The sequence below is a fragment of the Myotis nattereri genome (genome assembly GCF_964212035.1).
Source record: "Myotis nattereri genome assembly, chromosome: 5".
NCBI lineage: Eukaryota > Metazoa > Chordata > Mammalia > Chiroptera > Vespertilionidae > Myotis > Myotis nattereri.
The window spans coordinates 105,556,834-105,584,765 of NC_138080.1; the positions used below are offsets into that span (position 1 = coordinate 105,556,834).

Genomic DNA, 27,932 nt, shown 5'->3' on the forward strand with positions numbered 1-27,932 from the left:
AAGCAAGCCTCATGTTAGTTTCAAGCTGCCTGGCTGCCGGCCGCCATCTTGGCTGGCAGTTAATTTGCATATCTTGCTGATTAGCCAATGGGAAGGGTAGCGGTCATACCCCAATTACCATGTTTCTCTTTTATTAGATAGGATTAACTTCATCATCCAACAGGTGGGCTTTTTGAGCCCTGAGTGTGTTCCAGACCCCACGGATTGCCGTGGGGAGAATGTAATGGGGCAGAGCGTCTGTGCTTGCTGAGCTCATTGTCCTGTGACGTGGACGGGGACTGGCCCGGCACTCCCTGCAGCGCTGACCTCTGACCTCCCCCGCTTTCAGATCTGTGCCATCATCGGCGGGACCTTCACGGTAGCTGGCATTCTGGACTCGTGTATCTTCACAGCCTCGGAGGCCTGGAAGAAGATCCAGCTGGGCAAGATGCACTGACCACCTGCCCGCCTGGCCGGCGAGGACCCAGGGCGACCGCCAGCCCTGCTCCAGCGCCCCGTCTCCTCCTGCCCTCTGTCTGGCCCAGGATCTGGCTGCATCCCAAAGTGGGGGTGGGGGGAGGTAGCAGGTGGCTCATGGTTCCGCAGCTACCTCTCTTCCCCGTGCTTAATGTTAGATGAATTACGCTGCCTGAAGTTGTGGTGCCCTTTCCCCCGGGGAACCCCCAAGACCAGAGTTAGGCAAGGGGTGCTCGGGGATGTTGGGGACCACTCCTGGGAGGGCTGTGGGACCAGCCCAGAATCCCTGTCGACCAGCTCTCACCCAGGCTTTGACAATCTCTCAGCCCCCACCTCTGGAACGCACGAGTCCCTTGGTTTCCCCCGTGGGCAGCCACCCGCAGACCTGGACTCGGCTCTGGACCAGGCTGCCCAGAGGTACCCCCCACCTGGCGCCTTCAACAAAGGATGGTACTTCCCAGGCAGGCCCCAGAGATGTGGCTCTGCAGGGGGAGCCCTGGCTTCGGCCGCATCCTCCTGCCTGGCCCAGAGCCCAGTCCACGAGGCCTCACCCCCACGCCTTTCTTTCTCTCCCGAAAAGCAGATGCCCAGTCACGGGGCGGTGGTGGGCTCCCTTCCTCAGTTCACCGTGTCCCTCTGGACACCCCCCCCCCCCACCAATGTGCCTCAGCCCCCTGCTGTGTGACAGCAGCATCTCCAGGCAGAGGGGCTGGTTGTGACTGGGAATCATCCTTCGAGAACCAGACAGGGTTTGTGCACTATGTCAGGCGGGGAGCCTCTTTCTCTGCAGCCCTAAAACAATCATGTCTCGGCCTCTCCCAGCGGCTGCCATCAGTCCCAAGGCCTTAGGTGGGGGAAGCAAAGCTGACCCACCCCCTCCCCCGTCTGGACGGCCACCTCCCGGCTCCCGAGGGGCGCCAGCCCTGGCCCTCTCTACAGCCCTTAGTTTAGGCCCTTTGCCACTGAGCTTCCCAGGGGCTGGCCACACACCAGCACGTTCCTGGTCCCTGGGGCAACTCCATTGTCCCCCCACTTGCTCCTGAGGTGGGTCCCTACCCCTTCCTCCCCCCCCCCCCATCCTTCCCCTTTAGTCCTAAAAGGGAGGCGCAGGGGTCCAGGCGCATGTCCACCCGGGAATTTCAGGTATGCCCTGTCCCAGGGAGGGCTGCCGGCTTCCCATTTAGATCAAGATTGTTTGCATACTTTTGTAATTAAGGGGCGTGCTGGGGAAGGAGTTGTAACTTATCTGTCTAGATAGCTCGAGTCTCTGCCATTGGTAATTGCTGGCTCCAGATTCCAGTAGAACAGCTTCCCCGCTTGCATATGTGTTGACTGATGTGCATTTGGTTATTTCTGGTATCTCTGGCCACTTAGATGGATTTCTTTTTTTTTTTTTTTTTTTTACATTCTGTTCCCCAGTGACAAAAAGAGTCCCTTTAGAGGGTGGGCGGGTAGGGCGAGGAAATGTGTGGGGTGCACAGGCCTCGAAATTCCACTTTGATGCATTTAAAGAAACAACACTCGTGAGGACGTAGGGGATGTCAGGTTCCTATGGAAGACACACCTCAGACCCATTATTATAAACAGACATCTCAAGGGGGGAAAATGTGTCCGTTCTCTCCCCACTCATTGGGTTCAAATAGATTAAAGGGCTGATTTTCAGAAGTGTTGCTGTGTGTTTCTTTCTTTCTACTGGACGGTGGCTGGCAGCCTGGGGGCTCGGTCCCAGGAGGGAATTTAAATCCAGAAGAGGGGAATTGGGAAATGCGGAAAAGATCTGTGAGGATGACCAGAAGTCACCTTCCGGACCCAGCGCTTCCTGTATGGAGTCCCTCCAGGACGTTCCGGAATCTGCCCTTCGCTAGCCACGCAGCCTCGTTCCCCTGCCAGTGCCTCAGCTTGCCCAGCTGGAAATGGAGCTAACAGTGACACAACCTCGGGGGACTGTGGCAGAAATGAAATCTGCAGTATGTGCACGTCAGTTATCCTGGGTCGGAACCAGCTCATGTATGCGGGCAAGTGGTACCTGGTGGCTTTTCAAAAACAGTAGTAGATCCGTATCGGTATTCCCAAGGGAATGCCATGTCCTGGGAGCAGGGTTGACATTCCCCCACGGCTTCCAGCCAAGGGTGCATAAAGGAAGGCGTTTCATACATTCTCGATTTCCAAGGACCTGGCATTCCCGGTTCAACCTTCAGCTCAGCAAAGGGAGACCATCATCAGCTCTGACAACGGGACTGAATGGCTGTGTGCCATCCTGCTGGCCAGCCCTTCAGGGTCTCCGCTGGGACAGCACGAACGTGGACAAACACATCAGGGGTGAGTGTGGGAGCCAGCTGTCTGCAAGGTGGCCCTCTTTGATGCTCCCCATCTCTCTACCAACTTGTCTGCTACTTGAGTTGTGGTGACACCGCTCGCTGTCCACAGCAGCCTGCCCACCAGCGGGCAGTCATGTGTGCCCAAGCTGTTCGTGCCAGCTGAGCTCCGTGCTGTGATGTGACTTAGTTAACCAGTGAAGTAGGATTGAAAATGAACGGATACCTTGGTGAGAAACGATAAAGGTGTATTGCCATTGCCTCCTCAAAATGCTACTGAACAAGACTGCTGAGAAGATTTGGGGGAGGGGGGTGGGGACATGGCCGGAAGTGCTTGAGGATTCCCCATTCCCACGCCAAGTGTCTAAGCTCTCACTCCAAACACTGCCCGACCAGCGTGGCTCAGTGCTTGAGCATCAACCTATGAACCAGGAGGTTACAGTTCAATTCCCGGTCAGGGCACATGCCCGGGTTGCGGGCTCGATCCCCAGTGTGGGATGTGCAGGAGGCAGCCAATCACTGATTCTCTCTCGTCATTGATGTTTCTATCTCTCTCCCTTCCTCTCTGAAATATATATATACTAAAGGCCCAGTGCACGAAAATTCTTGCACTTGGGGGCGGGTGGGGGCGTCCCTCAGCCCAGCCTGCGCTCTCTCACAGTCTGGGACACTTCGGGGGATGTCCACCTGCTGTCTTAGGCCCACTTCCCCACAGATTGGGCCTAAGCTGGCAGTCAGACATCCCTCTGGCAGCCCCAGGAGCCCTCAGGGAGCGGGCCTAAGCTGTCAGTCGAACATCCTTAGCGCTCTCCCACCACCACTGCTGCTCTTGCAGCCGTTAACCTGGCTTGTGGCTGAGTGGAGCTCCCCCTGTGGGAGCACACTGACCACCAGGGGGCAGCTCCTGCATTGAGCATCTTCCCCCTGGTGGTCAGTGTGCATCATAGCGACTCTTTCCCAGTCCATTCCTCTGTTAGGGTCAATTTGCATATTACCCTTTTATTATATAGGATATGTATGAAACCAAATACTGAAACCTTGGGTTGGTTTGATGTAAAGAAAACAAAAAACTCCATTCGAGGTTCTCAAGGAAGGAGCCTCGCTCCTGGGTGGAAGGGGATGTCTGTGTCATTTTCACGATTTGTCCCTTAAACCAGTCCTTTCCGTCATCCAACCAGGTGCAGATGACAGTGTTTTCCCATAAGAAGGTTTCTCAGTCAGGGATTACAGCACAGACCCATGCTGGGGGAGGTGGTAGGCCGGGGCCAGGGTGGTCGGGCAGAACTGGCTCCTCCCAGGAGGTTGCAGGAGAGGTGACCTAGGGCCACATCAGTGAAGGGACAGTGTCAGTGCCGCAGCCTGCGCTGCCTGGGTGGGCGGCACGAGGAGAGGGTGCGAGGCCTGGGAAGAAGGGCGTGTGTGGTGCTCAGACACGGTAGCTGTGGTTGGTTGGTTGTAACTACGTGTCACAGATTAATTTTTTAACAACACCCTTTCGGAATTTTTTTTTCATTTATTGTTTACATTCAGTATTATTTTGTATTAGTTTCAGGTGTACAGCATACTGGCTGGTTAGACAATCGTATACCTTACAGTGTTCCCTCCGATATTCCCAGTCCCCACCTGGCACCACACATAGTTATTACATTATTACTGACTACATCCCCTATGGCGTGGTCGGCAAACTGCGGCTCGAGAGCCACATGCGGCTCTTTGGCCCCTGAAGTGTGGCTCTTCCTAAGCCTTAGGAGTACCCTAATTAAGTTAATAACAATGTACCTACCTATACAGTTTAAGTTTAAAAAATTTGGCTCTCAAAAGAAATTTCAATCATTGTACTGTTGCTATTTGGCTCTGTTGACTAATGAGTTTGCCGACCACTGCCCTATGCTGTCCTCACCAGTCAATTTTTATGTATTTATTTATTTTAAATGTATTTTTATTGATTTCAGAGAGGAGAGAGAGATAGAAACATCAGTGATGCGAGAGAATCATTGATTGGCTGCTTCCTGCACGCCCCCTACTGGGGATCGAGCCCGCAACCCAAGCATGTGCCCTTGACCGGAATCGAACCCGGGACCCTTCAATCCGAAGGCTGACGCTCTAGCCACTGGCCAAACCAGTTAGGGCCACACATCAATTTTCGGTTCTTGCCAGAAACGGACACATTTTGTCGATGTGGTGGGTCACGGGCGACCCCCATCCCTTCTGGAGAAACTGGCCCTCGCAGCTCCAGCCCTCCACGCGGCAGGAGGTCCCGGGTGGGAGGGCACTGTAAGGTGGGCTATATTCACGTTCACCCGACACCTTGTTCCCGCCCCAGCAGTTGCCTTCGGTCAGTTTCCTAGTGATGAGGTCACGCACTTCATTCTGACCCAAATAAAGTTTTATTGTAACTCTTGTTACCGGAGGTTGGGAGTTCGCCCGGGCCAGGCAAGCGGTGGTTGTTCAGGCCTCGCCTGTCTTCACCCTCACGGCAATCCTATGAGGGCGTTAGGCCTTTTTAGGAGGGACAGCACAGAGATGTAGCCACTGCCCCTCCGGTCACACAGCTGGCAGGGGCTGCGGTGGGAATGCCCACCCACGTCCTCCTGAGTCCAGGCTGACGAAGAATTGCATGGCTCCACCTCAGTCCCCAAGATCTGATCTGTGTCAAAAGGGAAAAATGCCCTACCCCCACCCCCCAGAAAAGGGAATATTGAAAGCAGTGAGGGTACTTTAGTTTTTTTGTTTTCCTTCCTGCAGAGGAAAGCTAAATTGAGCACTGAGGGTTTCCTTAAACAAAAATTTAAAACATGAGTTTAATTACACAAGTAATACATTTTCATAGCCCCGTTGGAGGAAAATAAGAAAAGAGCAAAAAGTTAAAAAGGAGACACAAAGGTCACCCCTCATCCCAGTAATCAGAGGTCATCACGGTCAGCATTTTAACGATATTCTTCTGTAAACAACACGGGGCGTGCTGTTGATACTATTTTGTAGTTTGCTTTTTCCTCACTTAGTAGGCACCTTTCTATGTGAATAACGATAGATCTCATCATCTTTATTGGCTGCCAGGTAACGACCAGATTGAATACATATGCCGGGTCATGTTCACCCACCTCTCCTATCTCATTCAGAACCTGCTTTCTCCCGTGTAAAAGGGACAGCTCTGCGGGTTGTTTACAGATTAAATAAGGGAATGTGTGTAAGGCTGTTAGCACAACACCTGACAGTAAATGCTCAGCCTAATAAAACCAGCCTATACTATCCATTCATCTCATAAACAGTAATTTCTATCAGTAGTAAGTGCTAACTTTGTGCCAAGCATTGTGCTAAGGGTTTGTTTCATCCTGACACCTAACCAATGAGGTAAATACGATCAATAGTCCCATTTCTCAGATGGAAAAGTGAGTGGCCAAGTGTCTGAGTTGGCCTTTCTGGAGGCGTTCGGAGGTTATAAAACAAAGAGACACCACACCCGAGCTCCCCCAGCGTGGTGCATCGCATGTGTTTACATCAAACACAGAAAACTTTCGGTTTGCATCATCTAGAGTTAATCGGGGAAGTCTGAATGCGAGGCCCGGTTTGGGACTTTCTGGGAGATTAGGAATATTGATGACTGTAATTGAGCGCTGGGTGCCAGACACTGCCCTAAACACTGTAAACGAACTGACTCATTTAGTCCTCATAATAACTCCACGAGGCACTTGCTAAGATCATTCCCATTTCACAGATGAGGAAACTGAGGCTCAGAAACATGGAGGCGGCTCCCCAAGGGCCAGCAACATGACGAGGCACTTGGGTCAAGGTCTGACTTTACAACCCCAGCTCTTCCGAACAGGGCTAAAAACCTGGGGGGAAGTTTCGCAAAGCCAGGTGGTTGGTTAGCCACGATCCTCAAACATCTGGTGGGGGGAGTGCTTGCTTTAAATTCAGATTCCCTGACCCCCCCAACCTACAACTGTCTGGTTTTGCCGGACCGTGGTGGAGCATGAAAGTGTGCAATGTGAACAGGCGTCTCGATGATTTTAAGAATCAGGTCAGCAGATGGCATTTGAAGCATCATGACGTGAAAAGCACCCCAATAATAAGCCTAGACAACTTCTGCAAAGGAAGCGTTTGGGGTAAGAAAAAGACTACTGACGGTGTACCTGTTAGAAGAACATCAAGTCCAACTGGCATGGCTCTGTGGGTGAGCTTCAACCTATGAACCAATAAAAAATATATTTAAAAATAAATCAAAGGACATCAATAAGCCTACATTGCAGGTCCTACAAGAATAGACCCCTCCTCCCCAGAGGTGCCATCCTTCGCGGTTCCCTGCAGGGCCGCTTACCCATCCGGGGGTCCCTGGAAACGAGGTACTGCGGTTCCACCCCAATCCGCATGGGGCGCCATTCAGCTTCATTTCGAGGGAACGGGGCCCCGCTTTTCTTTTCTGCGCTTGCGCGGCCGGGAAGCCTCACTTCCTGTCCGGCCAGCGCACCCTGGGAGCACTTCCGGCGCCAGGTGGGTGAGTCGAGGCTGGAGTTTCTCTCGGACTGTGAAGCCGTCCGCCGCGTAGGACCCTCCCCCAGCTGCCCCGGGACTGCCGGCCCCCCCCCGCCCCCCCCCGAAGATCCCTCTGCGGGACCCCAACCGCGCATTCCTTCCTGTCCCCTCCCCTCCCCGCTCCGGTCCGCCTCCGGCGCCAGCGCCTCCTCTCCCCACGACCCCTCCCATCAGGCTCGCACGCCCCACCACGCCCCGCTCCGTTTTCAAACAATATGTTTTGATTGATTTCAGAGAGGAAGGGAGAGGGAGAGAGAGATGGGAGCATCCATGATGAGAATCCCGGATCGGCTGCCTCCTGCATGCCCCCCATGGGGGATCGAGCATCGAACTGTGACCGCTTGGTTCACAGGCCGATGCTCAACCCCTGAGCCACGCAGCCTGGCAACGCCCCTGCTCGGTTTTAACACCCAAACCCAGCCCGCGTCCCGCTCCCCCCCACCAGTCGCCGCCTTCCGAAGCCCCCTCTTGTGGAGCACTTGGCGGGCATGGGGAGGAGTGCCCGGTGGCGAGCAGGCCGCGCCTGGCACCCCCCTGGACGCCGCTCCCATCCCTCCGCCGCGCTCTTTGCAGACGGTCACCATGAAGTTCACCCCCTTCGTGACCTCGGACCGCAGCAAAAGCCGCAAACGCCACTTCAACGCCCCCTCGCACGTGCGCCGCAAGATCATGTCCTCCCCGCTCTCCAAGGAGCTGCGGCAGAAGTACAGCGTCCGCTCCGTGCCCGTCCGCAAGGACGACGAGGTCCAGGTTCGGCCCCCTCGGGCTCTCGGGACCCAGATGCATGGCGCGCCGGCGCCGCCTTGGCCTGAACGCGCCCTGTGTGCTTGGACGTGAGGGAGGCATAGCCTTCGCTTGCCCGCGGCACCCCCGCAAGTGCTGGGACCCCGCCGCGGTGTTAGACCGGAGGTGGGGGCCCAGAGCCACCAGAGAGCACCCGCCCCGCCTAGGTAACAGCATTCAGGTTCAATTCTCTATTAAGAATTTATTTTTTAAAAGAGTGTGTCGGCCAAGCTAGCTGTGTTTTGATTAGCCCCCTGGCTGCTAGTTTGCCAGGCGTTGCTCAGGGTGGCTTTTGCACCAGGCTCTGCAGGAGATCACTCCCGGGCCTTCGTTGCAGACCCAGTCGGCCCTCTTGCTGCTAATAGAATTTTTCCCTAGAGTGTATGTCTCCAGGTGCCAACCATTCAGCATGTTTTCTCCTAAAATCTGTCTCCTCCCCGGTGCGTGCCTCTGGGGAAGAAGGGCATAGCCATCAGCCAGACTCTGGGTGCCAGCCTCACCTCTTCCTCACCTTTGCAGTCACGCCCACCTCACTGGGTGAAGCGTTGGTCTGCTTCTCTTTACCCAGCTGTCCCTTCGGACTCGCTTTATCAGCACCTTCAGCCTTGATCGTGTTCAGAGGGGCTTCTTCCCAGCCCTCCATGGGAGAGTGGTCCTGTGGAGTGTGGTGGGCTTTCAGCGAAGCAAGGCTGTTCTCTTTTCAGCCTGAGCCTCGCCTTGGTAGACAGCCTGGACTATTGAGATTCTCCAGTTCTTTTTTTTTTTTTTAATTTAAATTCTTTATTGTTGAAAGTATTACATGAGTCTCCTTTTGCCCCCATTGATCTCTCCCTGCCGCTCCCACCCCCCAGCACATGCCCTCACCCCGCTACTGTCTGTGTCCATTGGTCATGCTCATATGCATGCATACAAGTCCTTTGGTTGATCTCTTACCCCTCACCCCCCGCCTTCCCTCATAGGTTGGACAGTCTGCTTGATGCTTCTCTGTTTCTGGTTCTATTTTTGTTCATCAGTTTATGTTGTTCATTATATTCCACAAATGAGTGAGATCGTGTGATATTTCGCTTTCTCTGACTGGCTTATTCACTTAGCACAATGCTCTCCAGGTCCATCCATGCTGTTGCAAATGGTAGGAATTCGCTCTTTTTTACAGCAGCATAGTATTCCATTGTGTAGATGTACCTCTCTAGTTCTTTATATGTGGTATTTCCTATTAATGAATATCACCTATATTGCCGCTACTGCTAAATAGGCTCTTGCTTTCAGGGAAACCATAATCTGGTTTACTTTTTATTTCTTTATTTTTTGGGTTGATTTTTTAATAGAGTTGGGAGTGTGAGCCGTTTTTCAGTATGCAAAAATAGACCACAAGATTTCAATTTAACTTTAAAATTGTCTTGACTATAAAGTATTTGTATTAATTCTACTTTCTATCTACTGGCAGCCATTATGGATATTTGGATACATTTCAATCTCATCATGTTATATACTATACATATGAAACATATACGTACAAGATTCATATTCAGACTATATTCTATATGTATAGCTTTGTATTCTCCTTTTTTCTCTAAAGCATTTTCCTAGGTCATAAATTATGTTTTGAAAACATAGATTTTAAATGGTTGCATGAGTCTCAGTACATCTTTAACCGTTCTTTGTTTAGGATGTCAGAGTGATTGTATTTTTTATGTAGCTGATATATAACATTGTATTGGTTTTAGGTGTACGGTGATTATATCTTTTACTCTAAGGTAGTGATGGTGAACCTATGACACACGTGTCAGAGGTGACACGCGAACTCATTTTTTTGGTTGATTTTTCTTTGTGAAATGGCATTTAAATATATAAAATAAATGTCAAAAATATAAATCTTGGTTTTACTATGGTTGCAAATATCAAAAAATTTCTATATGTGAGACGGCACCAGAGTTAAGTTAGGGTTTTTCAAAATGTTGACACACCGAGCTCAAAAGGTTCGCCATCACTGCTCTAAGGATTAGTTCTGTGATGGCTATTTAAATTCAAGGAATTTTTTGTTCTTCAGATATGAAAAGAAAAAATTCAGGTAGAGAAATTCCACCTGACTTAGAATAACACAAAGCAGATTTATACCTAAAAAAAGCTGACTTTTGACTGCCCGGATGAATCTGTTTTGTATGAAGTATGTTAGCCTGTGTGTTCCTGATGGTGTCCTCACTAATGTCCATGCAGTGGAAATGGGGGGGGTCTCTTTTGTATTTTCTCTCAGGTGGTTCAATGACGCTACAAAGGTCAGCAAATCGGCAAGGTGGTCCAGGTGTACAGAAAGAAATATGTCATCTGCATCGAGCGGGTGCAGCGTGAGAAGGCTAACGGCACCACTGTCCCCGTGGGCATTCACCCCAGCAAGGTGGGCCCGGGGCTGGGTGGCGGTGGTCACAGCGTCTGTAGCTGTCAGAGTTGTTGACGTGTTGGTGCCGTTGACACAGGTGACCCTGGCAGGGACCTCCTGGGAGAGGTCGGGAAGGCTTGGTAGAGTCGTTCCAGACCTCACTTGCCCACTAGATCATGTGCAGAGGAGAAGAGAGCGTTTCCCGTGGCCCTCACTCACCCTGTGGGATATGATGTTCCTCCTTTGCACTCCCACTTTAGACACTGAATTGCAGGGTCTCTCCCCAGTTTCAGGTCCTTAGGGCCGAATGGTCGGGCTCTTACCTTATGGTCTCTGTATTGCCCAGTAGCTGGCAGGGGAATGCAATGCTTCTTAATGCATTTGCCAGCCAGAGGATAGACAAACCAGAAAGATGCTGGTCATGTAATTTTTCCCGGCCCAAACGACATTTCCTGTCCTAGTCCTCAGGCATTAGAGGGTTAGGAGGTCGGGTGGCAGAAAGAACCTAAGCTGCTATTGTTGAGGGGACCTCTCTGTACAAACTAATCGTGGTTATAAACCCTTCACGCTTAAAAAACAAAGATTTGTTTGTTTTCTCACGCCTAAAAGGTGGTTATCACCAGCTAAAACTGGACAAAGATCGGAAAAAAAATTCTTGAACGCAAAGCCAAATCTCGACAAGTTGGAAAAGAGAAAGGCAAGTATAAGGAAGAACTTACTGAGAAAATGCAGGAATAAATGTACCCTGTTGTGCAACCACGGTGTAGCTGTAGGTTTTTAGCCTGGTGTGTATTCCTTTAAAGTTGTTCAAGATGTCTCTGGAATATTTTGTTTCCTTCCTGGTTTGTTACTGATATGTGGCTCTGTATGTCTATTGTTGCTGTTTGGGTTAATTTTATGAATAAAAATTGGAAATATTTCTTAATTCAAGTGGATTTTGCATTGTTTTATAGATAAAGTCCATCTCACTGTCCATTCCCAGTTGCCATCCTTTCATATGTTTAATCTGTGGAGCAGCAGAACAGCAGTGGCGGGACGGCCCTGCTCCTGCCTGGACTCTCACACTGATGGGTGGACGGGATAGGGCTGCTGCCTGGTCAGGGGTTCGCTCCACTCCGTGGCCGTCATGATGTGAACTGAAATACACGGCCCTAGTGAGCAGCTGGTGCTGTTTGTGTACCCACGTCTAGGGCCTGACGGATTGCCCTGTGGCTCCTCTCCCTCAGGCTCCCACCAAACCAAATGGCCTGCGGCTCTCTAGCCAGGCTGCCCCGCCCTAGGTCTAGGTCTTGATTTTGCAAGTGCCATTTCCATGTTAGTAAGATGTCCTTCCTCTCTCCCAGGGCTAACTCAGAAAATAGATGGCCTGTAGGCGAGGATCGGTGCACAGATAGATGTTGTTTGCCCTGTTGCTTTTCGTGATTTTAAAAAATTAATTTCCAACATTTAAAGCTTAAGAGACCCATAGAGAAACCTAGGTCTTGTGCTTCCTCTGGCCGCACGGGGCCCGGATGCTGCCCAGCATCAGCTGTGGAGCCAGGGGCTGGCTGCTCCCTTTCCAGCTCACTCCACTCATGCCCCTGAGTGCCTGGCCCCCACTGGCATCTGAGTTTCAGATTCCGCATCTAACTTAAAGTTACTCTTCAAGATTTAGCTCCAGGGTCACGTCTGAAATCCTGCCTTTCCCCTGTGATAAATGATCTGTTTATTCAAATGCATCAGTTGAGTAGGTCAACCAGTAAGGTCTGTAGTTTGTATTTGAGATTTGTCTTTATTCCCTTTTATTTAATTAATATTTTTTTAATATTTTTTATTGATTTCGGAGAAGGGAGAGAGAGAGAGAGACATTAATTATGAGAATTATTGATTGGCTGCCTCCTACACACCCCCCACACTGGGGACCGAGCCCACAATCCGGGCATGTGCCCTGACTGGGAATTAACCGTGACCTCCTGGTTCATTGGTTGATGCTCAACCACCAAGCCACGCCGGCCGGGCTGCCTTTATTCTCTACCAACGTGTTGTAGAACCCCAAAAGTTGCATGAAAATCATATTTCATACTAGATTAGGTTTAAGGATGACATTCTTTTTTCTTTTTTCAATTGATTTTAGAGAGAAAGAGGGAAGGGAGAGAAACATTGATTTGTTGTTCCACTTATTTATGCATTCACTGAGTCTTGTATGTGCCCTGACTAGGGATCAAGCTCATAATCTTGGCATATCAGAATGACGCTCTAACCAACTGAGCTACCCGGCTAGGGCATGACAACATATTCTGATGCCTGACCTGAGCCCTAGGCTGCAGCCAATACTGATAAAATGATATTTGCTAGTAGTCAGACTTGGCTTGTTTTCAGCAACTTGTTCAATACAAGTGGTATAGATAAGAGCTTGAGAGCTTATTTCTTGAGATACTACATGTAAAGCACAGAGTTGAGCAAACTTTAGCCATTGTCTTTTAAAGGAGAATGGAAGTGGGTTTGTTTGCAGGGGCAGAGGGAAAAGTTTTTCTCAAGGAAGTTCAGACAAATGCTGGTTCTTGAGTGAAGGGGCGGGGGTGAGGGGCGCGGTATTGTGTTTTGGCTGCAGGAATGGGGACTGGAGAATGCCAACTGGGTGGGCCTGCCTGTCAAGGTTCAGGCCCTGGGCTATTGGCATGTTTTCTGGAATGACTGGATTAAGCGGTTTCCTACTGACCTTTTAATCAAATTTGCACGTGTCCATTCACTTGAGTGAGTCTCCTTGTGCTATTTTGGGAAGACTCCAAACTTTGAAACTTCAGACAGACGCTCCTGAATGCCTGCTTTCATACTGTGCTCAGGCACAAGATGTTCAGCCACAGAGCTGCCCGTGGGAGCCGGGGAGGCACGAACTGAATCCTCTGACGACCAGACAGAACTCTACTGACCGAGAGTCCACCGGGCTCTGCCGATGCTGCAGATGTTGAGCTGTTCTTATCTGGTGGTAGCTTGGGTCGTTCATTGTTCTTTTAGATTAGTATTTTTTTTTTAAAGAATACTTATATATGGTACAACATCAAAAGGTACAAAAGGTGTACAGTGAAAAGTAAGCTTCCTGGTCACTTTGACTCTCAGGCACTCAGTTCTCCCCAGGAGGAGCCACTGTTTGCAGCTTCTTTTGTATCCTCCCAGAAGTAGCCTGTGCACACACAATGGGTGTTTACTAAAAGTCTGATCTAGGAAGAAGTCTTCCGAAAGGTAGGCCATCCAAATTGAAACAGCCGTGTGAGGTTTATTGCCTGAACGCCTTTGGAAATGTGCAGTCCTGGCCAGCGTGGCTCAGTTGATTAAAGCATCACCCTGTTCGCCAAAAGGTGGCGGTTTTGATTCCTGGTCAGGGCACACGCAGCTTTGATCCCTGGTCCAGGAGCATGTGCAGGGCTCAGGGGTAGGGACAGCTAATCCGTATTTCTCAAATCAATTCACATCGATGTTTCTTCCTCTCACAAATATTAAATAAAATATTCTTTGTCCATTAGAAATAATAGAATCAAGCACATCCTAAATCTGGAACAGGTCTCAGAGGTCTCATCTTATGCAATGGAGGTCTCTATCTTGTTAAGAAGTGTGTACTCTAGGGGTTTTTGCTGACTTAACTATTTGAACTGGGAGAGGCAGCATGGCTTAGTGGGAAGAACAGGAGCTATGAAGGCTCACATTCAGACCCCAGTCCTGCCCCTTCAAACAGCCACCCTTTGGGCAAGTTACAATATGAGTCTCTTTCCCCTGCTATGTAAAATGGACTTCATAATCTCAGTGTTAGGTGTTGTGAGCACTGAATGAGGCAGGTCATTCAAAGCACGTAGGTCAGTGGCACGTGGGTGTCACTCCCATGGTAGATGCTGTAATCATTGGTGGCTGCCCACAGCACGTGCTCCATTCATATGCGCTGAGCAAATGAGAAGTGACGTGTGCTGGGCATTCAGCTTCTCCCGTAACTTCGGGCCTTCCAGGTCAGCTTAGGGCAGTGATGGCGAACCCATGACACGCGTGTCAGAGATGACACACGAACTCATTTTTTTGGTTGATTTTTCTTTGTGAAATGGCATTTAAATATATAAAATAAATATGAAAAATAGAAGTCTTTGTTTTACTATGGTTGCAAATATCAAAAACTTTCTATATGTGACACAGCACCAGAGTTAAGTTAGGGTTTTTCAAAATGCTGACACGCCGAGCTCAGAAGGTTCGCCATCACTGGCTTAGGAGGAGCCTGATGACTCCGTGGCCTTGTGACTCCGCGGGGCTGGGCTTGGGAAGGGGCTCCTCGGGGGTCGCCCTATAGCCTTTCGAGCAGCTCCTTTATTTACTTTATTCCATGGTGGCTGCTTCGGAGGCTTTTCCTCTAAGAGTGGTTCTCACACTTTTGGGTCTCAACACCTATTTCCACATTTATATGGGTTCCATCAATCACATGGTTTATCACATTAGAAAGTAAAACAAAACCTTGACCTTTAAATCCATTTAAAAATAATTTTTAAATGTAATAAGCCCAAAGCATGTTTACAGGACTAACATTTTTATATAAAGTAACTACCTTTTTCAAAATAAAATGAAAAGAAAGTGGCGAGAAGAGTGACACAGTGTTAACATTGTTGCAGAATTCCCTGATGTCTGACCAGCGTACTCCTATGGTGCTTCTGCATTCAATCTGCCAAAAGGTGTTTTGGGGGAAGCACAGGAAGGAAATTCTGCATCACAGATTGATGGTTGGGAAGAGAGGCCCTCGGGGCGGCTGGGAGAGTCCCGGGGGCTGCCCAGGGTCCCTGGTGCACGCCGCCCAGAGAGTCTGGCTTATTTTCTGAAGGTGACTTTAAACGCCTTGAAGGCAGACGATATTTCTGCATTCAGTGGATCACTAAATCCTAGCTGGCTTTCCCTCGTTTCCCTTTGGGCAGTGTGATAAAGTGTTTTTGACAGATTCACTGGTAGAGGGAGCTATTGGCCAATACTAGATCACACATATAATGCCGAGATTTAGAATTTTTCTCATTTCACGGAGGATAAAACGGGCAGAACTGGTGTCTGACAGTCACTTCCCTGTGCTCCTCGACATCTGCTTCTCAAAAAGGCTGCCAAAAAGGAAGACAAAGTTAGACTTAACGAGACCAACTTAAAAAAAACCATTTGCATTGATTTAAGAAACAGGAAAAAATTCGAAATAGTCAAAAAGTGAAAGCAACACAAACATCCATTGACAGGTGCGTGGAGACACGAAGTATGGCCTATACGTAACAGTGGAATCTCACTCACCATTGTGACCTGTGCTACAAATGGATGCAACTTCAGGACCTTACGCTAAGTGGATTAAGCCAGATGTGTATTAAACAAATGCTGTATGATTCTACTTATACCAGGTATCTAGAGGAGTCAAACTTATAGAAACAAAAATTAGAATAGTGGTTCCCAGGGCTTGGGGAGGGGGAATGAGGAGTTGTTTAATGGGTATGAAACGTTCTGGAGATTGTCTGCACAACAATGTGGATATACTTAACACTACTGAACTGTACACTTAAAACTGGTTAAGCCCTAACCGGCTTGGCTCAGTGGATCGAGCGTTGGCCTGCAGACTGAAAGGTCCCAGGTTCGATTCTGGTCAAGCGCATGTACCGTGGTTGCGGGCACATCCCCAGTAGAGGGTGTGCAGGAGGCAGCTGATCGATGTTTCTCTCTCATCGATGTTTCTAACTATCCCTCTCCCTCTCTGTAAAAAATCAATAAAATATGTTTTTTTAAAAAATGGTTAAGACAGTAAATTTTATGTTACATATATTTTACCACAATTAAAAATAAATTTAGAGATTTGACTTGGGGTGGTGAACACACAATATACAGTTGATGTGTTATAGAATTGTACAAGAATTGTATACCTGAAACTATATAATTTTATTAACCAATGTCACCCCCAATAAATTCAATTAAAAATAACTTAATAAAAAATTGAGTAAATTTTAAGAAAGGAAATGGGAAGTAGGAGCAAACTTTTTTCTCTAATTTAATTTTGGCTGAGCTCACCCCTTCTTCACTATTCAATTCATTAGTACAAGTGTTTATTGAGCACATTCTCTGTATAAAGTGTCCCTTAAGAGCATAGATTAGCTAAACAGTGCCTGTTCTCAAGGAGTTTGCCCTCTTTTAGAGGGCTGGTTAAGACACACACACAACGATAGCTGGTTTGGCTCAGTGGATAGGTTGCCAGCCTATGGACCGAAGGGTACTGGGTTTGACTCTGGTCAAGGGCACATGCCCGGGGTTGTGGGCTTGATCCCTAGTAGGGGGCATGCAGAAGGTGGCCCATTGATGTTTCTATCTCTCTTCCTCTCTGAAATCAATACAAATATATTTTTAATAAAAAGAAGATACACACAGACAAGTACAATGCCACAAAAGATGTACTAACAGAATGAAATAGGTCTTGGAGAAGGAGGTGCTCAGACTGGAACTCAAGGACAATAGAACGACTACCAAGGCTGAGTTTTGGGGGAGCAGATAAAGGCTTGGCATCATGTCTGAAGAGTTGGTACAGAGTGAAAGATTGTTGGTCCAACTTCCCATTTAACGCAAGAATCCATTCTAGTTGATGAAGAAAGAAACCAGGAAGTGAGGTGGGGGGCGGAAGTGTGACTTGCAGGGCAACGCTGGATTTGGTTTATAGATCTGCTTCCCTCCTTGCTTCTGCCCACCAGCTTTATCAAGCTCCTTGACCTCTGAGAATTGGTGTACTCCTTGTTCCAAGGTTGTGGCACGCTGTAATCAACACATGTGAGAATCTGTGGCAAGCATTAGAGACTCCAGGTTCATCTTCTCATTATCCTGGCTAATTCCTACTCTTTCAAGGCTCAGCACAGGACCGGCTGGGGTTGAAAGTCCCACACTACTGTCCACTGTACCTTCCACTGCCAATGAGGGGCCCTTGGCAAGTCCCTCTCCTCACCAGCCTGTGAACTCCGGGAGGGGGTTCTGATTGATTTCTGGAGCCCCAGAACCTGGCACGGTGCACAAGGCACACAATAGTGCAGGATAAGAGCACTGGCTTTGCCCTGGCCGGGTGGCTCGGTTGGTTAGAGCCTCGTCCTATACACTAAAAGGTTGTGGGTTTGATCCCCGATCCGGGCACAGAGAGGTGGACGTTTCTCTCTCTCTCTCTCTCTCTCTCAAATCAATAAACATACCATCAGGTGAGGATAAAAAAAAAAAAAGCAACCACTGACTTTGAATATCACGCCAGGAGAAGCTGAATCCGGCTCAGCCACTGACCGGCTCTGTGGCTTGGGCAAGATCCCGACCCTCCTCCCTGAGCCAGTTTCTTCCGCTGCAGAGTGGGGATGTTTCCTAAGTTACAGCGCACACAGGGATTTGTGAGCTTTCACGATAACTCACCATTGTTCAGGTTTGTTGTATAAAAAGACGATAGAGCCGGGCCTGCGTGGCTCAGGAGTTGAGGATCAACCTGTGAACCAGGAGGTCACGGTTGGATTCCCGGTCAGGGCTCATGCCCGGGGTTGTGGGCTCCATCCCCAGTGGGGGGCGTGGAGGAGGCAGCCCATCAATGATTCTCTCTCATCAATGATGTCTCTCTCTCTGAAATTAATCAAAATATATTAATATTAAAAAAAAGATAAAGCTGTAAATAACTACACTCTTTTCCTATAAGGGCCACGTTCTTATGAGAAAACCTTGCTGACTTGACCCTGGGGTGAGTGACGTCCCTTCAGGGAGCAGCCCCGCCAGGTGGGGGCGGAGCCTGTCTCTCCAGACCCCCCGAGGGGCGGAGTCGGCGCGGGGGTCACGTGAGGACGCGGGAGGCGGGCCCTGCGCGCGCTGGTCACGCGGCCGGGTGTTGACACTTCCGGGTGGGACCCGAGTGCGGCGGAGGGGCCGGGGCTGGCGGGTCGGCGGCCAGCATGGCGTACAGCGGCCTCACGGTGCCTCTGATCGTGATGAGCGTGTTCTGGAGCATCGTCGGCCTCCTGGTGCCCTGGTTCATCCCCAAGGGTCCCAACCGGGGGTGAGTGCGCCAGGCCCGCAGGCGGAGGGCGGGGGGGGGGACCGCGGCCCGGAGCGGCGGCCGGGAGGGGGAGGGGCGGCCGCACCGCGGAGACCTCGCCGGGGTGGCCCCGGCCCCGAGCTGGCCGCGATTAGCGGGTCGCAGCAGCGTCGGGGACTCCGGCCGGAGCGCGCGGAGGGTCACCTCGGGCGGGCCGTTCTTGGGCAGCAGTTCTCGGGGAGTGTTTTCCCGTCACCGTCCCGGGCGGGCGGGGGTGGGGGTGGGGGTGTCGTCGGAAATGGGTTTATGCCGCCCCAAGAAGAAGTTGGGGCTCGGCCTCCTGCTCTGCACCCGAGCGAGGCCTGGCCGGCCTCGAGGAAGGGGTCGGGTGGGTGAAGCAGACGTTGCCCGGGCGCTCCTCACGCTGTCGCAGTCGCGCGGGGCAGGCTCGTGCAGCGACGCCCAGCCCAGGCCTCGCCCCCCGCGGGCGCCGGGGGTGGTTGGGGCCGATCCGCAGCGAGACGAGGACCGCAGAGCAGGACTATCGTGTAGAAACCCCTGCGTCATGCCGTCGGGGGGGCGCTCCCCACGACCTTGTGTGTGAGTAACAAGTTCTTAGGGTGATCGGTTAAGAAATACACTCACTCCCCCCCCGCCCCCCCAGGTCAGATAGAGCTTAACCTATTCTGTAAGTAAACTGTTATTGTGTGAAATAGAGGCTTATCTTCAAAGGAGCTTTGGCACACTTTTTTTTTTTTTTTTTTGCCTTTTCGTTCCTCTTTTGCCGCTTAGTCATTTTTTCTCTGCAGGATCATGTGGGGTGAAACTTAGAAGAAGTCACCGTTTGTCAGAAACACCATTTTGTCTTTGACGTGAATCGGTGGCTTCACAGGGCTTCGCATGCAGAGTCAGCATTCAGTACCTATCCCCCGGGTGGGTACTTGGACGGCCTTCAGGGAAGGAAAGAAAAGGCTGTTACCTCCTTAATATTCTGTGGCCGGGACCCTTTCTTGCTCTCTTAAATAAACGTGTGTTATGACACCCGTTACTTCCAGCTAGTTTAAAAGTAAAACGTAAGTCAAGAAGGGAAACTGGTACATGCATTTCTATCATTTGGTAGCATCAGGGCCCCCTTGCCTTCCTCCCTCCCATCTTCCCGAGCAGTAATAGGTGAAATAGAGTGTCAGAATTCAGGGGTTATGAAAGCAGTTTATAGTCACCAAATGTTAAGTTCTGAGACTGGTTTCTCCCACTGGAGTTAGAGTTTCTGCCTTCAACTCTGTCATTACACCAGCGATTGTCAACCGTGGTGCAACAAGCGTTTTTAGAACATGAATACCTGGCTATTCAGTCGGGGCACTGACCTCTGTCCCTTGGATTGTCAAATAAAAACATGACAGCAGCCAACACAACCATGCCGTCAGGGGAGACTGCCCTGTCATGGACCATAAATATAGGTCATATAATCGAGTTGCATCTTATTGGTCAGGTTGGATTAGGTTACATCTGATTGGTTCGTTCTTGGTACCAAAAATCCTTAGACAGGCACCTGATTTTTTTAAAAATCACTTTGGCACAAAAGGGGTAGGTAATTACTATTATTTATTATTATTTTTTTGTAAATCAAAATTACACCTATATTTTTGTCAGATTGGCAAAAATATATATATATATATTGGTGTGCCACAGAATTTTAGTAATTAGTTTACATGTGCCATGAGATGAAAAAGGTTGAAAATCGCTGCATTACACGACTGTCTGCCTTTCCAGCCTTCATACTCAGAAAAGCATTTATTGTGTTGGTAGCATTGACCACTCCTTTCTTAAAGATCCCCATCGCGCACCCCCCTTACCCCCCAGCCTCCGGACTTGATGCCCATGCTGTTATCCCTGGTAATGAAATGCCTCCTAATGTGCTTGGCTACGAAGTTTCTAGCCCTGGTGTCATGATTCAGGTTTGACCTGCTAGTGACACGTTATCCGGGTCTAAGCCACAGCCACCACCCCAATCCTTATATTTCCTGCTCTTGGCAGGACTGAGCAGGTCTTGAAACACAGGGCCTCCTAGGAGTTACTGTAGTACATTTTGAGAAGCACTGCCCCTAGCTGGATGATCCCCGTGACCTTGAGCAATTTAGTTAACTTTCCACATTCCCATTTCCTCATTGTAAAGTGGAAATGTTAGTGCGGAATTAGTACTAGTTTTCCTTTGCCTCCTGTAAAGACTGCAAGTTAATTTTTTAAAATACATGAAGGAGATGAATTGCTTCAAGGACTATGGTGAATTTTTAAAACAGGAGAGCCTATATATATATATAATTTTAGAGAGGAAGGGAGAGGGAAAGAGACATAGAAACATCAGTGATGAGAGAGAATCGTTGATGGGCTGCCTCCTGCACGCCCCCCACTGGGGATTGAGCCGGCAACCTAGGCATGTGTCCTTGACCAGAATCAAACCTGGGACCCTTCAGTCCACAGGCCAATGCTCTATCCACTGAGCCAAACCAGCCAGGGGCCAGGAGAGCCTTTTTGATTTGAAGCACGAAGACATCTTCATTAAGGAGATAGTAAAGCACCTTCATAAAGGTGCCCCGTGTGAGGGGAGGAAGGGAGACTTTGAGGTTCCATCCTCTTTCCTTTGAGACCCCTGCACATCAGAGGACCGAAAATTGGGTGATGAGGTTTTCAGGACCTGGCGAGGCAGGGAGAGAAAAGGGCAAAAGGGAAAACTTCTGAATCTATGTGTAACCTAAAGCCCCTTCCTCATTCTCTCCTGTGACTGATAAAAGGATGAAATCAGGTCTGTGCCTGAACCGCTTTCCTGGCCATTCCTGTTTTCATGATTCCCCTGTTTCTCTCTAGGAATCCACACATCTCTAAAAGTTTCAGGTTTTTCACGGTGGCTCCCTTAGCAGTAGGTTGGGGGAGGAAGCACAGGAATTGATGTGCCAAGAGTTATAAGCTCATTTTTCTCGAACATGCAGGACATTTTCAGACATACGGAAAAGGAGGAAGAGTAGTATGACATCTGTATACCACCACGTAGATCCAGTAATTATGTATTCACTTTTGCTTCATCTCTGAATAAGTGAGTGTGTGTGTGTGTGTGTGTGTGTGTGTGCACATCTCACAGCACTTTTATCTCAGACTCCCCTGGTCACCCTTATCCTCCTTTCCTGCTTTGTTCTCCATCTGCACTACTGACCTTCTGGCAGATGGATGGATGGATGGATGGATGGATGGATGGATGGATGGAAGGAAGGATGGAAGATCTATCTTGTTTCTTGTTCCACTTGTTTGTTGTCTGTCCCCCCCACTATCATGTAGACTTCACCAGGGCAGGGGTTTTCCCATTTCCTTCCCTCCTGTCTCCCCAGAGCCTTGTACACACCGGACACTCAGTGAACATCTGTTGAGTGAATGAGTGGATGTGCCAGTATAATCACTATAGAGAATGCAACGCACAGCACTTCCAAAGGATGAGTTAAAAATAGCAATAGGAGTTCTGATATTTGCTTCCCGCCTTCTAGGAGACAGTCCTTCTTACTCTGTGAGGTGTGGGGACCTTTCTTTGGACACGACTCTTGGGGATGGTGGGGGCACTGAAAGGTGTGACACCGCAGGTGATGTGATGAAAGGAATATTTTAGAACGAGTAATCCCGGTGATTGCCGAGAGAACGAAAGGGAAGGAAGACAGCTCTGACAGTGACACCAGGTAGCTAGACAAACTTGATGAATTTTCGTGCTAAGCGTGGGAACGGAAAGGAAGACGTCCACATAGGGGAGGATGCTTTAGAAGGATTAACCCACAGCATTTGGGGACTCTGAGGGTGCAGAGGAGGCATGAGCACACAGATGACTGATCTGAGGGAGGGGTGCTGGGTGGAGTGGCAGAGCTGCTTCGGGGGAGCAGGGGGTCAGAGGGGAGCCTTTGGGAGGCGAGGTGGGAAGAGGTTGGCATGGACCCAGTTTCAGAGTGCTGACGTTCACCAGGTTCGAGATCCAGGTTTAACTTTTTCAGACAGGAATGGAGATGGGGAGAGGGCAGCACTAGAGAGCCCCATTTTCAGCAGCACAGTGTCATTTTGTGGTAGAAATGCCAAACGGGGTAGTTACTTGGACGTCAAAATGAGTTGTCACTGCAGCCTTTGCGTTCAGTTTCAGGTGGGTTTGGATTAGACATCTAAGCTGTGACATAAGTGCATATCCCTTCACATACAAATAATGTTTAATTATTTACTTTAATTTCTACCAAATGCAACCCAGGGTGCAGTGCAGTCTGTGGGTGTTGGGACAGGTTGGGGTGCCTTTTCTGGGTGCACAGTCCCTGCTTGTGTGATCACTTGGGAAGGGGACTTGAACCATCCTGCAGTGTCTGCATAGTTTGCCAGTGATCTAATTTTTTGTTTGTTATTGTTTTTTAGAGTTATCATCACCATGTTGGTGACCTGTTCAGTTTGCTGCTATCTCTTGTAAGTATGTTTCTCTTGTAAGTAATTTTTTTCTAAAATAATAAGCATTATTCTTGGCATTTATAATGTATGTGATGGGAAATGAAATAAGTGAAGCATGGTTGTGAAACTTTACAGCTTTGTTTCATTGAAGCTTATCCCTCATGCCTGAAGAATAAAATAATGTCTGAAGAATAAAAATAGCATACTTTTTAAAAAATTTAAAAACCCCCACAAAATCTTTAAAAAAGAAAAAATAACACATATTCTATGTTCAATATTTATATAATTTTATAATTATGCCATTACTTACATAATTAAATATAAGTATATTTACATAAGAACTGTACCGATACTCTCTCCCTCTGTCAACCCAAGTACAGTTTATACTCACCAGAAATTGTATTGTAGTGCTTTGTATTTCACTATTGTGAAGTATTTAGGCCTCGTTTCACTTAAATATTTCACCATCTCACTTAAATAAAGCCATTCTTTTATGTTTGTTTGTGTCCATGGACTGTGCATGTATGTTCTTTGGTTAATTCCCCCTCCTCCCCTCCCCCTCCCGCAAAAGCCATTCTTTATTATGACTTTTGCTCATCTGCTGAACAGAAGTTGAGGTAGAATTGTAATCAAGTAGGGTAAGAACAATTTTTAAAATTAAAATTTTTTTAATTTATTTTTGTGAATCCTCACCAGAGGATATTTTTTCTATTGATTTTCTTTAGAGAGGGTAGAGGGAGTGAGGAGGGCGAGGAGGGCGAGGAGGAGAGAGAAAACACGATGCGAGCGAGAGAGAGAGAGAGAGAGAGAGAGAGACAGACAGACAGACAGACAGACAGACACATCGATTGGTTGCCTCCTGCACTCACCCCAACCGGGGCTGGAAATCAAACCTGCAACTCAGGTAAGTGCCCTTGACCAGGAATTGAACCCACGACCCTTGGGTGCACAGGCCGACGCTCCAACCACTTAGCGATCCAGGCTAGGGCAAACATTTTTAAATTTAAAAGTGTAATACCTAGCATCTATTTGAATAGATTATATTCATTTATAAAAACTGTTGAGTGAATACTATTTTAGGGTATGTAAGGTAATCCTCAACATATATTTTTGGGAGACTGTTATTTAGCCTCATGAGTGGCAGAACTGCAGCTTAACTGTTTGAAAGATGTTTCCAGCTCTTGTCCAACTTCTCCCCTTCCATGGGGGGTGGCACCAGGCGAGCCCTGGGGAAATCTGAGTATTAGTTCATGGAGAAAACAGCCACTGCAGAGTAGTCAAAGGCAAGCTCCTACCTCTTGCTGTCTAGATTTTAGCCCATTTTTCCCTTGGCACCAGCGTGCTTGTGACAGCTTGTTGACTGGGTTCATACTGTCATCGGTGTATGCACAGAGGTAGTGCACCTATTTCCAAAATTATTTTTTTCTTTTCCTGGAAACCTGATTATATGTCCTACTTATTAGCAAGTTATCTGTCTAAAACATATGGGTGTAACTCAACCATAAATATTTTACATACCTGCTTCCACAAAGGGGTGGGATTCTGCAATAAATCAGAAAGTCAAAAGTTCACTGTTTGGTGCTAGTAGGTACCAGTTATTTCTTGAAAGTACCTCTCTTGAAGGAAGACACACCCAAAGAAACTGGATTTTCTAGACAAGGTCATATTTTGAAATACATTCCTGGACTTTTTAATTGCCTTCTGTTTGTGGCAATATTTTCCTCTTCCCAGTTTGTTCTAGTTGAAGGTTAGATTCTGTGGGGCGTGACGTGTCTGAACTCTGAAGAAGCCAGGATCTCCACCAGTGTGACCAGTTTGTATTCATAGTTCAGAGGAAAGTCGGTTTCAAAACAGAAATCCAACTGGGCCCCGGCCATCGTGGCTCAGTGGTTGTGTGTCGACCTGTGAACCAGGAGGCCACGGTTCGATGCCCAGGTTGTGGGCTCCATCCTCAGGGTGGGGCGTGCAGCTGATCAATGATTCTCATCATTGATGTTTCTATCTCTCTCTCCCTCTCCCTCTCTGAAATCAATAAAAATATATTTAAAAAAAGAACAAAGAAATGCAACTGGGGACAGGCTAAGATTGACATGCTGGTGAAACTTCTGAGAGATGTCAGATGGGAAACTGGATACAGTGGGGCCTTGACTTACAAGTGTCCCGACTAATGAGTTCTTTGAGATACGAGCCGCCTCTCGGCCGATTTTTTGCTTTGAGTTGCGAGCTAAAATTCGGGTTACGAGCCAGCTTCAGATACCCCACCGCTAGTTGGCGCAGCGAACGTCACAGTGAACGCCACAACATCAGCCCAGCATCACGTGTCTCACTCGTTCACTTTTGATTTGACATACGAGTAATTTGAGTTACGAACTCCATCACGGAACGAATTAAACTCGTAAGTCAAGGCCCCACTGTATAAGGAGAGATATTTGAGGGCCTGAGACTGATTTCCTCAAGTAGTGGTTGTCTACTGCGGCTGCTGCTGGCATCCGGGGGCAGAGGCCAGGGATGCGGCTGTACTTCGGACAGTGGACAGGACAGCGGACAGGACAGCCCCCTCCTCCCAGCAAAGAACCAGTCAGCCGCAGATGTCAGTTCCGCTGCCGTTGAGGAACATGCCCTAAAGAGAGGCCAGGGCCAGAGCTCAGGAGTGCCAGCATTTAGTGCACAGGTGAGGAGGGCCAGAAAACGGCACCCTTGAGCCTTCCCTGTTGAAGTAGGGGGGTATGAAGGAATCAGAGGGCAGTAAACTCAGCAGACATGCTCCCCAAAGCGGAAGTCAGTATTCCATGGGAGTGGGAGAGAACTCTCTGGAGGCAGCATGGGAGGGGAGAGAGGAGCAAAGAAGTTCGTACTCCCATCGCCAGGCCTGAGCCATCTGGTGTCAGCCCTTTCTGATTGGGAGCTTCCAGGGAGCCCGGTTTCAGGGCAGCTGGAGGCAACCTAAGTGAGAACAGGAGGAGGTGTGTGAGTGAGTGGCAGCTCTTGGGGCAAGTTACAGAGAACCCAGTGGAAGCGGGTGGGAGAAGGGGAAGGGCGGGATGTTGGGTCAGGTGGTGAGATGAGCAGCGCAGTCTGGGAAGGAATTTAGATCATGGTACATGGTCCTGGGAGGTTTGGGGAAAAGTATTTTTTCTGGCAAAAATTGAGGTGAAAGAAGATAAGAGATCTGTTGAGTTTAGTTCTTACAGTTCCTGTTGTTCGGCGAGAACTGCACCTGAGGCTTTCCATAAGCGGGCAGTCGAGAGGCCCGCGGTTGGGTGGCTTTGTTTCCCAGGACAACTGCACCATTGATTGAAGCATTTCCTTTCTCCATTCAGTTGCTTTGGCATCTTTGTTCAAAATGACTTGACCACATACCTGTGAGTCTGTTTCCAAACCCTCTGTTCTGTTCAGGGATCTCTTTGTAGAGGCTATGACAATACCATACTGTCTTGGGTATTGTAGCTTTGTATTGAAATCAGGAAGTCTGAGTCCTCCCTGTGTTGCTCTTCAAGGTTATTGGCTATTGTAAAATAGCCACATACGTTTCAGAATCCCCTTGTCAGTTTCTCCAAAAAACGCCTGTCCACTATTTCTTCTTTCATCTCCAATCTGTTAGTAGGCCCACCCAATGATTTTTTTTTTCAGTTTGTGTATTATACTTTTTAGTTCTAAAATTTCCACTGGGTTCTTCTTTTTCTTGTTTTAATTTATTTCTGAGATTTCCCATCTCTAGTACTATATAATACTTGGTTTTCATGTTTTGTTATTAGAGTTTATTAATGTGCTGTCTATGGGATGAGTTTGATACTCTGCTGTTACCAGAACCAGAACCTCGCCTATTGACATTTTTACTTTCAGGTTGCATAGTTTTTATTCCTGTAGAAGTTCTTTTGCTTTTATAGTTTTGCTTCCCCCTCCCTTTTTCCTTTCCTTCCTCCTTCCCTCCCTCCCCCTCTTCCTTCTTTCTCCCTGCACATATTTTAAGCTTATCTTATTTCTTAAGACAGAGTTTATTTATAACATGTATCTGATCATTCCAGTATCGAAAGCCCTTACATGTCTGTGTCTGCTCTTTGCTGCCTTCTACTCATGGTACCTTGTTTCCATATGTGTTTAGTTATGGTTGACTGCAAGCTGTTAATTTTCCCTATAATTTTATATGTATGACTTCTTCGAGGTCTGGTATGAAGGTGGGCTCCTCCCAGAAAGGATTTACATGGCTTCTGTTAGATGCCTAAGGCCATCACCAGTGTGGCTTAAGTTAAGTAAAATTCTTGATATGTGTTTACTTTTTAAAAACCACAGAATGAATTTGAGTTGTAAACCATCATGATAACCAATTCTCAGTGGTGACCAATTCTTCCTTCTTGGTACTTACATTTGAGACAGGTGATTTTCCTGGCATTTCTCTTGAGGGGGCTCTGTTAGATTTATCCTTACCTTGGGGTCTTGGGTTTTTGCGGGGAGGTGTGTGAAAATTGTATTAGATTCTTTACCTTGCATGGGCCCTGGGCTTTATCTGCTGTTCTCCATGTCCTGTGAGGTCTCAAGTTCATCTTATTAGTATATAGTCTCAAGGTACAGAAAGCTATCTGCAGTCACTTTCCTTTCCTCTCTGGGTACTTGCCTTCGCTTAGCTTTTTGGTCTGAGAATTACTTACATTTCTCTCATGGATACATTGAAAATATTTGGCTCTCTTGACTATTTATAGTGGAAGGGAAATCTGCTAGATGAAAAATTGATTTTTCTTATTCTGCCTGTATAATTTTTTTCCTTTCTAATTTGGAAAGTAAGAGTATTGTTACAGACTTTGAACTGGAAGGCCTGATATGGAAAGTATGTAGAAAAGAAAGGAAAGCTATTTCAAGAGCTGGCAAAAATAGGGCATATCCCTGCCATATGAAAGGGTCATTAGAGTTAGGGTTGGCATAAGGTTAATGAAAAATCATTTTGTGCCTTCTCATCTGGAGCTTGGGGTCCTCTCCTAAGCTCCTATGGCTGTGGCAGAATTCAGTTCCTTGT

The 27,932-nt window shown here is 48.3% G+C and overlaps 3 protein-coding genes across 5 annotated transcripts in view; all 3 read left to right on the top strand.

Annotated features, from left to right (window-relative positions):
• The window catches only part of ERGIC1 (endoplasmic reticulum-golgi intermediate compartment 1), an 85,294-nt gene extending 83,173 nt beyond the window's left edge, over positions 1 to 2,121 (top strand). For both annotated transcript variants that reach the window (XR_013996087.1, XM_081092929.1), the window contains one exon: positions 329 to 2,121. Coding sequence is in view for 1 of the 2 variants with exons in the window: in XM_081092929.1 (XP_080949055.1) it covers positions 329 to 436 (108 nt within the window). In the remaining variant the exon portion in view is untranslated. The remainder of the gene's footprint in view (positions 1 to 328) is intronic.
• A 5,765-nt stretch (positions 2,122 to 7,886) lies between these two features.
• On the top strand, positions 7,887 to 11,339 carry RPL26L1 (ribosomal protein L26 like 1; the record flags this gene model as incomplete). The annotated part of the gene is given in 6 exon segments (XM_081092930.1): positions 7,887 to 8,054; positions 10,339 to 10,347; positions 10,351 to 10,479; positions 11,071 to 11,080; positions 11,083 to 11,105; positions 11,107 to 11,339. Coding segments are annotated over 6 exon segments (432 nt in total). The 3' UTR covers positions 11,200 to 11,339.
• Positions 11,340 to 18,305: 6,966 nt separating this feature from the next.
• Positions 18,306 to 27,932, top strand: part of ATP6V0E1 (ATPase H+ transporting V0 subunit e1) — a 52,173-nt gene continuing 42,546 nt past the window's right edge. For both annotated transcript variants that reach the window (XM_081092937.1, XM_081092936.1), the window contains exons 1-2: positions 18,306 to 18,490; positions 22,895 to 22,942. In XM_081092937.1, the coding sequence (XP_080949063.1) occupies positions 18,387 to 18,490; positions 22,895 to 22,942 (152 nt within the window). In that variant the 5' untranslated portion in view covers positions 18,306 to 18,386. The remainder of the gene's footprint in view (positions 18,491 to 22,894; positions 22,943 to 27,932) is intronic.